The sequence below is a fragment of the Chaetodon auriga genome, chromosome 8 (genome assembly GCF_051107435.1).
Source record: "Chaetodon auriga isolate fChaAug3 chromosome 8, fChaAug3.hap1, whole genome shotgun sequence".
Taxonomy (NCBI): domain Eukaryota; kingdom Metazoa; phylum Chordata; class Actinopteri; order Chaetodontiformes; family Chaetodontidae; genus Chaetodon; species Chaetodon auriga.
This window is the reverse complement of record NC_135081.1, coordinates 16,978,661-16,990,760: the sequence shown is the minus strand read 5'-3', so window position 1 is coordinate 16,990,760 and position 12,100 is coordinate 16,978,661. Positions and strand designations below refer to the sequence as shown.

Here is a 12,100-nt window from a genome sequence, read left to right as displayed (position 1 = left end):
GTGACCACCAAACAAAATGTCCTTTCTGGCCTCCACCTCACCCACAAGCACCTCGATTTCAGTCTCCGTAAAATTTCTTTTTCTTTTCTCTGCCATGATCGAACGTAAAATGCCATTGATCAGCAGGCATATTTATATGCAAAGCAATTCATGAGGTACTTTGCATTGACGATTCATGGTCAAATGTGGGTGTGTCGGGGGCGGGATGTGAGGTGAATCCACCTGCGCAATCTTCCAGGTGGAGTGTGATTTATAAAGGGAAAATTGCGTGCAGGTGTGAGTACGCACGGTTTTATAAACCCGAATATTTTTTGGCGTACGCCATTTTCAGCTTTTGGGCGTACGCACACTTTTAGTATGGATTCTACGCAATGTTGCTGTCGCAGTTTAGTTTGGTCACGTGACCTTCCTGCTGCGCCAGGCTTTTGTGTTATTCATGATCCTGCACTGCCATCTACTGGTGCTTTCACAGTATGACACGTTACATATGTCAGTTGTAATTCAGGTTATTCTAACATTACTGCCACTGTAGGTTAATTATTATTAATACTGTTATTACTGTTATCTTTGCAGACATCACAAACCACACACACACACAAATGCTACAGTGTCCTGTTTATTTGGAAACAAGTCAATAAGGCCATCAAAGGGAGAGAAATTGCTGCGTCTTCCCTGACCAGAGGATTAGGCCAGCTTATGCACAGCCAGCGTATCATCACCGAAGCTGTTCCCTTTCAAACTACTTTAAAATCCTTTACTTTGAACTTGTTTACAGAACAATGAAGAAGACATTTGTTTGTGATGAATCAGTGATCATCACCATTCCCCTTGGCAGTCTAACAGATGCTCGAGACGGTCAACTGATGCTGGAGAAATTTCAGTGTGTGGACAGAGATTCCTACAAGGTCTTTGTTGTTAATGGAAAACCTAAACCTCTCGGAGTAAGTTAAACTTTTTCATACACAGGTAGAGACATTGTGATCACAAACTCTTTCACAGGTTTGTGCTTATATTTCCTCCTTTGTTTGCTTCTCTCTTTTTTTTCATTAGGCAGCCCAAGCCATTGCTGGTGTGTTCATTCTCATTCTTGGTCTGATTTTCACTCAGACAGAATACATCTCTAAACTCTTCATCAGGATCTACACTCTACCCAGTGTTGTGGTAAATACAGCTGCAAAAGAAACAAATGTTTAATTCACTTTAGTGAAAAATCGAAATAAAAAAATGCAGGAAAATAGAATTAAAAAGCAATTCTTCATGCATTTCCATTGCTATCTAATTTATCTTCTATTCTTTTGATATTCTGCAATATTTAGTACTTTCTGTGTATAATCATTCATATCATATATCAATATCTTAGTTTGTGATCTCTGGTATGCTGTCCTATGCTGCTTTACAGGTGTGATGGGGCTCAACACACCAACCACTGACCACCTCATTCACACGGCACCAATGTGGTATCAATGTTATACCTCTCAACATACAAAGACTGTTAAATTAACTGTTTCTGCTTTCATTTCAGAAGTAGTTGCGAACAGCAGATTGCATGTGAATGAGGCACTTCTTGAATATAGAATACATATTATTGTGTTTGCATACATCTAGCTGTTTATATTGCATTGTTTGATCATTTTATAACAGTATTGGTGTTTATGCACTCCACAGTTACTTTGGATTTCTACTCTGAGACAGTTAGACCATTTTTAAAACTTCTTGGAGCTTTTCACCAGTGGCATCTTTCAAACAATCCTTAAAATAAAGTTACTTTTAGCAAACAGATGTCGAATATGCGGCTGATGGTTTCGTGCTTCTTGGCTATTGTGCTACATTTTGAGACTGTAGACCACTGCTCTGTATTTCATTCATTTTAGATTCATTACTGACACCCAGCTATCAGCCAATGGGCCTCATTTTGATGGTTCTTATTCTAATTAAAATATAAAGTTTTAAACAGATGACAGATTCTTGAATTCAACTTAATTTCAACTTAATTACATATTTGCAAGAGGATTTTTTATGCCATTGATTTTTTAAATCATACTCTGTTCTTTGTGAATACGTTTAAACAAAAAACAAATAGCAAATAAAGGTGATTTTTGGTTTGTTTATGCTTCATTTGTCTTCTTGTGGACCTACAACACATTCCTCTACTTTGGACAATGATACATAAGAGCTAACAATAATTAACTGGTTTTAAGACCAGTAAATTAACCCCCCAAAAAGACATGTAACAGCACACTCCCAAAGAGAACAAGTTGCTTTTTACATTGTGTGTTATAGCCAAAAAAAATTATGTTTGCCTTGCAAAACGTTTTCAGGTCATTTTGCAAATCCAAACCTGTTTTTTGCAGCTTTACTGCTCATCATTTTTTGTGTAGTACTCCCCATGTAGTACAGTGGATGATTTGTTTACCCATATACTCAGTTTACTAAAGGTGGAGAGATGATGTGTAAAACAATAGTTCAAATGTCTCATAACCAACAGAACTTACATTAACAGTGAATCTTTAGACAATTTGTGTCCATGGGTTGGACTTCCTTGCTGCTGTTTAAGAAAAAACGATAGAGACCCCTGGTGGGAGCTGATGTTTTGGTTTCACTGACATGTGAAATCATGAGTGACCACAAGGGGGCGATAAACACACACAACAAATTCAGTCAAGTAAACGTACTTTTCAGTGAAGTGTGAAGGATGTATTCGAGGAAGCGCATTCATTTGATATGCAATTAACTGTACTGTTGTACCTTGTTCAAGTTCCCATAAACCTTCAGTATTATTCACTTTTTTTCTTAATATCAAATTAAGAGGACACAGTTCAAGATAATTCAATTGGTAGATACAGGAGTCAGCCTCTGCTCTGTTTCAAAGTCCTTGCATGGAGGTCACGCTAAAAACAATCATAGCAGCACATGATGAAGGAGAGCACGAGGACTCTTCCGCTTTGGGACACTCCCTAAACACATGCACACCAATCAAAATCACAAGTGAACAATTTCCCTAAAACTGTCTTCGCCTCTTTTTAACCCTCTGGAGCTCATTCGCTCGCTTCTGCATTATATGCTGGTAGCTTGCTATGTGACGTTTTTAATTTATTTTAACTATTTCCTGCTCCAGTTTGCGGCGCTGGTTGCAGCTGCTGGTCGTGGTGGCTCACTTTTCTCATGCTATTGTGAGGAGCTGCCGCCGCTCTCCTGACTGCGGCCATCTATGGCGTCCGTGTACAGCGGATCTCATACCTTGAGCAAGGATGATGTGAATTACAGAATGCATTTCCGAATGATAAACGAGCAGCAGGTTGAAGATATCACCATAGAGTTTTTCTACAGGCCGCACACGATAACGCTGCTGACATGCACGGTGCTCAGCTTGATGTATTTCGCGTTCGCAAGGTAAGTGGTTCACAGCTAGCGGTAGCTCTGAGGGTTAGCTTAGTTAGCTAGCATTCGGCTAACTGGAGCAGTGATGCTGTGAGAGACTGCCAGGTACACAGGGAGGTTAGCTAGCTGTTAGCTACTATTTTATGGAGACTCTGACTGAAAGAAATTCTACATGCGCACGAGGACACTGGGCTAGCTTATCGAGCGATGGCTGCCTGCATTGTGTTGTCATTATTCTTGTTTCTAAGCTAATAAAAAGAGGTGTTACATAACGTTAGTCCAGTGATGAGCAGTTTCCTGTGTTGACATTAGCCACAACAATATAACTAGCAAAGAAACATGGAGTCATGACGTTGCATTTAACGTGATTATCTGCTTTACAAACCACAGTGCTCTGTAAATATAATATAATGCAAACTGATGTCTTTGCAGTGTTTTTGAACCTTGGACATGTGTGAGATACATTCACATCACTGCAGTTGGGATATGAAGCAAGGTTTGCTCATAAAATGGGCTGTTTAACATGTACCACAGTATCAGTGGAGGTTTTCACTGTTTGTTGGGGATTGTCTTTTTACTTTGCCTGCAGAGATGATGGAAATCCTGACAGTAATCTCTGGGTGGGGCTCATCCTGGTCATCTCCTTCTTCCTTGTCATCAGTGTTTTGGCATTTCCTAACGGTGAGCAAGCAAAAGGGCACTGAAGTTACTGCTTTGTTCTGTATTTTAAGTCGAGTGCGTTTACGTGGCTCTCAGTAAGCCTGAAGGTGCTTCACAGACAGACATATGTTCGCACAGTAAATCACTGCTGTACATCGCACTCTTTGCTAGAACAAGGAAGAGATTCAATAAGGACCCCATTATGAGAGGAATAGATAGAAAACAGACTATCAACGACATTTGAATCCTGAATTTTGACTTTTGAGCTCCTTCTCATAGCCATAAATCATGTCCACATAAGTTGTACATGTGACACATCAATACAAAGAACCTCACCTAATTGCTTTGGCATAATGAGAAATATGCATCCATGCTGTCCCTTGTTGTAGATTATATCTTTGACGTAGCATCTTCATGTGCCTCACTGTAGGTCCGTTCACCAGACCGCATCCAGCAATATGGCGAATAGTTTTTGGTGAGTATTGTTGTATTGCTTTTGGTGAAATTTTCCAAAGGTGAAAACTGTTTTGCTTTTTACCCCAAACTCAGATGTCCCGTCTCAACATTGTCTCTCTCTGCTGTTAAGGTCTGAGTGTCCTCTACTTCCTGTTCCTGGTTTTCATCATCTTCCTCAACTGGCACCAAGTGAAGCAGCTAATGTATTGGTTGGACCCAAACCTGCGTTATGCCAAGAGAGAGGCAGACATAATGGTGGGTGATGTCGGCTGACAGGAAATACCTCTCAGATTGATTTACATGCAACAGTTGTGTTTACTACCCGGGGATAATCAGTCATTGTAATGAGGCTGTCTGCGCTGCTCTCTGCAGGAGTATGCTGTGAACTGCCATGTCATCACCTGGGAGAGAATCCTGAGCCATTTTGACATTTTTGCATTCAGCCATTTCTGGGGCTGGGGTATGAAGGCCCTGCTCATCCGAAGCTATGGCCTCTGCTGGACCATCAGTATTACCTGGGAGCTCACTGAAGTACGGAAGCATGCACCAGATTAGGTTATCACACAGCATCCTGTAGCATCCCGTTGCCTATCACTTTCTCTCTGTCTGCCTAATCTCCTGTTGCCACAGCTCTTCTTCATGCATCTGCTGCCTAACTTTGCCGAGTGCTGGTGGGACCAGGTGATACTGGACATTCTGCTGTGTAATGGCGGAGGCATCTGGCTTGGCATGACTGTCTGCCGCTTTTTGGAGATGAGGACCTACCACTGGGCCAGTATTAAGTATGGGAATAGACTACAGCTGTGCTACAGTTTTATCTAGTGTCAACAGTACCAATTTTCTAAGCCATTTATAGGTTGTGCAAAGGGAAGTGCGGTTTATATTGTAAGCCTGGTATATCTAATACAGTGACAGCTAGACATCATCAGTTCTTTTTTCTTTTGCTTTATTATGTTCATTCAAGAACATTTTTTAATGTGAGTCCAATGAAAGCCAACTTTACTTTATTCATCTTTGTAAATGTTCTCTAGTAATCCATTGATAACTTTCATCCAGGTTATATAAAAGTGTTTGTAATGTATAAGAAATGAGGGACGGCAGAATAAGTACAACAGTAACTAAGTAAGATTTTCCACTCAAGCGAAGCATTTCAGATGCATAAATTGCTGGTTTGACATATGATCTCACAAGTTCATCAAGCAGGAGTGGACTTGAATGATTAATGCGATGGCATTGCTTTCATCTGGCTTTGTCTACAGCACTACCATAACACTTACTGTAAGTCTACCTGCAGGTCTTTGTAATCCTTCTCCTGTGCTTCCCATCCAGGGACATCCACACCACCACGGGGAAGATCAAGCGAGCCGTGTTACAGTTCACCCCTGCGAGCTGGACGTATGTACGCTGGCTCGACCCAAAGTCTTCCCTGCAGCGAGTGACGGGCGTCTATCTGTTCATGATCATCTGGCAGGTGCGTCAGTGAGAAATCCCCTCTCACCATCTCATGGTGACTTAAGTGCTGACTAGTCAGGGATCATCCCGTGTGCTGTGCGTGCTAAATCCAGGCTAATCTGATTGCCTCCTCCGTTGTTGAAATCTAAAACCTGTCTCACATGGATCTATATAATGCATGTGTGTTCTGCTGTCCACACTTTAACAGCTAATCCCATAAGAGTGGAACACAAACTGGATTACTTGTGAACAATTTATGATAATGAGAAAACCACAGATGGAGAACTCTCAGCTGAAGAGTCAACTATGGCTGCCACGTTTCTAGCCACTTCTGTGGCAATGAAAGCTGCTGTTTCTTTCATTTTTGTGTGGTGATGAAACAACATTGTCCTCCACTCAGGTAGCTCCCAACTCTCTCGAGGCTTTAAATAGTAATAACCACTCGTTGAGAAGTAGTTGAAGAGATGTGGGACGGCTCAGCTCTGCTCAGTGTGGTGACAGTTTAGCTGCTCTTCGCTGTCTTCAACCACACAGGCTCCAGGCCAAATGAGTGAATAACACGGCAGCAGGCCTCCCTCTCATTATCTTCCAGTGCGAATGAGAGGGAATTGGACGAAGTGTCCCCCAAAATGAACTGCTCGTACTGTTGCCAATTTGTTAATCCAAGCGTGACATGCATTGTAAGAGAATCTTTGTCAGTGTCCTAACCTCAACCCAAAGCGGCTAAAATAAGAGTTAGCTTTTTTTTAAAACAATCGATTGACTGTGTGTGGCCACAAAATAGAAAGTGAAAAAGAAAAGTACTACATTTTTGTCTGGAAAGTACTTCGATCAGATCAAGAACAGCCCAGATTTCATTGCCAAAGCAGGCCAGGCATTGCACCGTGTATTTCTGTCACAATTGGTTATCCTGTCAGCATGTTTTAACTACAGACTGCACTGATTGACCTTTTCAGTGCATCTGCCTGTAATAAAGCAATAATTAAGAGCCCAGTTGCCATTAGACTTTACGCACAGCAGACATTTTGACTTTTTGACTGCATACCTTGTAGGTGGGCCAGTTCCTGCTCTGCTTTAGTCTCACTGTCATGGCTTACAGGCACATGTTAATGGAACAGAGCTGTAATTAAATGTTATGTGCTACACCCGTGCTTGTCCTGCTATAACATCAAAATGTCTGCTGTGAGTAAAGTCCACTGGCTCTGAGGTAATTAGTAAATCTTGCTTTTTTTCCACAATGGCGAGTAAAAACATGCTCTGAGAAGGGCCTGTGAAATTAAATATAACACAGTCCACGAGTACAACCCTGAGCCCAGAAAAGTTCGACTGTGTAAAGTGTGAACAAAAACAAAATGCAATGATTTGCGAATCCTTTTCAACCTGGATTTAATTGAATACAGTACAAAGACATTATATTAATGCTCTTATTGTGTTTTGTAAATGCTCTTTGTGAATGTGATGTCAGCAACACATTTCAAACACGTCGGGACAGGAGCAACTAAAGACTGGGAAAGTTGTGGAATGCTCCAAAAACACCTGTTTGGAACATTCCACAGGTAAACAGGTTCATTGGTAACAGGTGATAGAATCATGATTGGGTATGAAAGGGGCATCCTGGAAAGGCTCAGTCGATCACAAGCAAGGATGGAGAGAGGTTCAACACTTTGTGAAGCACTGCATGAACAAATAGTCCAACTGTTTAAGATCATTCATCAATGCACAATTGCAAGGAATTTAGGGATTTTACCATCTAAAATCTATAATATAATTTTTAAAATGTGTTAGTGGCCATGGCATGGGTAGCTTGCACATCTGTGAAGGCACCATTACTGCTGTACATACAGGTTTTGGAGCAACACGATGTCATGCAGACAACGCTTATTCTAGCAAGACCATGTCAGACCACTTTTTGTGTGTGTGTTCCAGCAGCATGACTTTAAGGGAAAACAGTGTAAGAACTAGACTGGCCCGCCTGCAGTCTAGACCTGCTTCCCATTGAATATATGTGGCACAGTCCAGACTGGTGAACAGCTGACGTCATATATAAAGCAAGAATGGAAAGAATTTCATTTTCAAAACTTCACCAGTTACTGTGAAAAGGTGATGTGACACTGCGATGAACAGGCCTCTGTCCGACTTTGAACATGTAGGCATCAAATTCAGAATGAGTGTATATTTACTTTCTTCAGGTTTTGTGCTGTAATAGAGAGCCAGTACAACAGAAATGTGTCTGCCCTGCTTCTCTGTGTTATGTTAGCAGGTAGTATATCAGTACCTATTTCATATGAAAATCTCTGTTCCCTCTCGGTCCACAGCTGACAGAGTTGAACACGTTCTTCCTCAAGCATATTTTCGTCTTTCCCGCGAGCCACGCTCTCAGCTGGTGTCGGATCCTCTTCATTGGTATCATCACAGCTCCAACAGTGAGGTAAAGACACCGAAGACAGTTTTATTAGGGGGGACATTATCTATGGAAACAAATGTCAGATTCTTTGGGGATGTTGTACTTTGTTGCATGCTCATGTGCAGTTCCTTGTTTTGACAGTTTGCCAAATAGACTGAGGGTGAGGCAAGCGAGTGACTGGAACTGCAGGTGAAATTTGCTAATGTTTGCATTGTGTTTGTGTTTTTGCTTTAGGCAGTATTATGCGTACCTTACAGACACACAGTGCAAGAGAGTTGGGACCCAGTGCTGGGTGTTTGGGTAAGTGAAACCTGAACTGGAGAAGTTGATTTTTCCCTCCTAGAAAGACTGTATCAGTTGTACTACACCATATATTTCTGTGTGAACTGTAGCGTATCTCTGCTTTGCATATCAGAGAGCCACCAGCAGTGAGCGCACATAATGGAAGTCATGTTAACTGATCTACTGGGGTATTAAATCTCACTTAGCAAATGTTACTGTGTTCAGGTCAGTGAGTGTAGCGCTGCTCTCAGGTAAAAACTACGTACGCCCATATTTGTTTTGTGAAAGTTAACTGCAGGTGGGTCAGAGGTTTCAGTTGTGTGTGTGTGTGTGTGTTGTTTTTTTTTTTCTCCCTGCATTCACAGGGCAATAGCCTTTCTGGAGGCCTTGGCGTGTATTAAGTTTGGACAGGACTTGTTCTCAAAAACACAGATCCTCTATGTGATCCTATGGCTGCTGTGTTTGGTAAGATCAGGATCACCCTGCTGCTGCACTTCTGTGTCAAAATGAATTACTATGGTCTTCTGCGGTTAGTTATGTCCTTTATATGCCACATGATTTCATGCTTTAAAACACATGAAATCATGTGTCTCCATTTTGCTGGCAGCATACTCCGTCATTTTTCACACATATCTTTCTGTTTCAACATAGAACACATTTTAGTTATTGATTATGGATTTTCTGAGAATCATTAAACCTTCTCTGTTATGTTTGATCTGTTTCAGGCCTTCATTACATTCCTGTGCCTGTATGGAATGGTGTGGGTTGCTGAAAATTATGGTCCAAGAGAAAAGGTATATTTATTGCTTTAAAGTATGTCGTATAGGTAATAACAAGAAGTAACTAATATGGATCTTTAGTGTAAAAAAAGTTACCACAGTAATGATCAGACCAGCTGTCCCTCTCTATATTTTCTCAACATGTAAGTCCCAACTTGACGTCTCTTCTATGGCTGTGTGCTGTCGGACAATAGAAAGTAGGCAGCTGAAATGCTCTCTCAAAGATTATTGATGAGAAAACGTATTTTTAGGATTCTCTGTGAAAATGGAGGGAGAGCGTCGCTCATGCTCATAATGGTCACTAATTAAGGCTGCAACAGCAACTCAAGTTTTGGAATTTGTCATTGATGCAGCCTGTGAGAAAACCTTCATGTCGTTGCTTTTCAACTCCTCGCGGCTCTCAGCAGTTACACCGCTGCCTCTCACATGCCACATGTTGCACTAGCATAGTGGCTTTCTGTAAAGGTGCTGTCATGTTTGAATAAAGCTGCATTTACATAACGGACACAGTTGTTCATCAGATCGGTGGAGCCAGCAGTGTTATGCTTTCGTATATATGTCGCCACTTAAAGTTTGTCATGAGCCGGTGCACTATGAATGCTGTGCAGCGTCAGTTAGCTTCTATATGTTCCCTCTCCAGTTAATGACACGTGTGTCATGTTTCTGACCTCTTCTCCTCTCACAGAGCCTCTCAGAATGTGAAGACAGTAATTACACAGAATCTGCTGACTATGTGTCAGAAGCTTTTAAAGGTAAAGCAACTGGACTGTTATTTATTAACACATGAAAAAGACTTGTAAAATAAGCATTAATCATCCACTCTAATACTGTAAAAGGCTGACCCCTAGTGTTTGGATGGTGTTTTACTCATACTGTAAAAGTTCAGTTCCTTTTTTTTTTTTTTTTTTTTTACAAACTCACCTCCAAGTGTTTGACCCTCACGTTCCAGGAGAGACAGAGGTGGACGGCGACAGCCCTACAGCCAGACGTAGAGGGAAGGGCTCAGGGAAGACCAAATCCATCAACGGCCTGGATGGTCAGTAGGAGTTGGAGCTAAAGACTGGTGGACGACTCCTGAACTCTTTCCGGAGAGCCAGGTGTGAAGGATCACAGGGTGAAAAGGGGGTAAAGATACAAGCGCTTCCTGGTGTAATTGAAGTCTAGAAAGCCCCCACCTATAGTAGAGGGAGTAGGGACCGGAGAGACTAAGTGGATGAACAGGTCCGTGCAGTGTTACCTGGAGTGCACAGAGGCTTGGGCTACAGAAATGCACACTGTGTGCTGTAGTCATAAAAAAAACAACAACTCCTTAACCGCTGATCACAGGTTTCAGTGTGAGTGAAAGAGTGGTATTTTGTGTGTGAGAGGAAGAGGTGGCAACAAAAACTGCCAAGTCTAGATGTGACTGCATGATCATTGTAGCTAATGAACTATAATTTACCAACATTTATCCTATGATACACTATATCAGTGATGGTTAATGTACATTTGGCTGGTTTACACCAGCTTGAACTCCAGTATGTTGGTTCTACACATTTCAATGTTAAAAGCCATTATGTAGAATTTATCACGTTAATTGGAGCCTCTACTGTATGTTTATAGCACAGAAAGGCTGAAGTTTTTAATTAGCAGCTGTTATTGTCTATTTACATCGTAGATGTTCACACTTGTCTCGTTGGCTTGAATGTAGGGAGGATTTCGATGCAAGACGGCTTTAGCTTGGTATCAACCGAGGTTTGCGTTTGACCTGGAACAAAGCAAAGCACACAGTTTAAGCACTTTCCAGAATGTTTTCTTGCAAATACTGTACATTTTGTAATGTTTGAGTATTTTGTGAATCATTGTGACCTTGAGTGATTTTACTCTCCTGTCCGTCTGTGGCTGCTATCATTATTCTTTTCTTTTTTTTTTTCTTTTTTTTTACCGTACTGATAACAGAGGGCAATTATTTAAATTCCTGCATGTGTTGTGTGCGGGTGACTTTGTTTAACTGTCGTCCTTTTTGTTATTGCATATATTGCATTTGCATGGCTGTGTCAAATCAAATCAAGTGTTTTAGTAGGAAAAAGTTACAAGATTAGTCAACAGATCTTTATATTCCAGCACACACCAGGATGCCAGTATTGTTCTTTTTATGTCTTTCACTATCGTTGCAACGTTTTAATTGACCCCTGTGCCTGTTTGCATGTTCTTTTTTATTCCCAACTCTTCAGTTTGTACTAAGACTAAATTTGCAGCTTTTTGTGTTTGATTCTTCTTTGCTTCGAGTGCTACTGAAGGTTTATTTTCATTTGCTCTATCAACATCATCTCAGTACAGATATAGCCCTCATAATCCCTGACAATCCAGACGTTGACCTCTGTGGAATGGACCAGGCTCCTGTGCTACAGTAGACACTATAAAGGGTACATTGTCTCTGGATTTAGATGTCATTTGCCAAAAGCAATTCTGTTGAAAATGACTTGTGCTGTTCTTTTTCACTGTGAAACAATGAAACATATTAAAAATGTTTTACATTTCCTCTTAAACTCTTTGTGAGTTGTCATTTGAGGTATTTGTTTTTGGAATAGAGGATCAATACTGCGCTTACAACGTGCTTTCAACAATAAAAGCCTTTATTACTCTTTAAATACATTTTGTAGTATTAGTAGCAGTTTGTAATTAGGATGCTGTTTGAATACTTAACTAC

The 12,100-nt window shown here is 41.0% G+C and overlaps 1 protein-coding gene across 2 annotated transcripts; it reads left to right on the top strand.

The window, feature by feature from the left end:
* The first annotated feature begins 3,015 nt into the window (after window positions 1-3,015).
* ptdss1a (phosphatidylserine synthase 1a) lies at window positions 3,016-12,045 on the top strand. Of its 2 annotated transcripts, none has more exons than XM_076737342.1 (13): window positions 3,016-3,390; window positions 3,968-4,059; window positions 4,469-4,513; window positions 4,625-4,749; window positions 4,867-5,025; window positions 5,125-5,276; window positions 5,824-5,965; window positions 8,262-8,374; window positions 8,585-8,650; window positions 8,998-9,097; window positions 9,358-9,426; window positions 10,097-10,163; window positions 10,361-12,045. In XM_076737342.1, exons 1-13 carry the CDS (start codon window positions 3,209-3,211, stop codon window positions 10,453-10,455), a joined length of 1,407 nt encoding a protein of 468 aa, XP_076593457.1. In that variant the 5' UTR covers window positions 3,016-3,208; the 3' UTR covers window positions 10,456-12,045. The 2 variants fall into 2 exon arrangements, with proteins under 2 accessions (XP_076593457.1, XP_076593456.1); XM_076737341.1 differs by having other exon boundaries at window positions 3,023-3,390; window positions 10,340-11,939.
* Window positions 12,046-12,100: the final 55 nt, after the last annotated feature.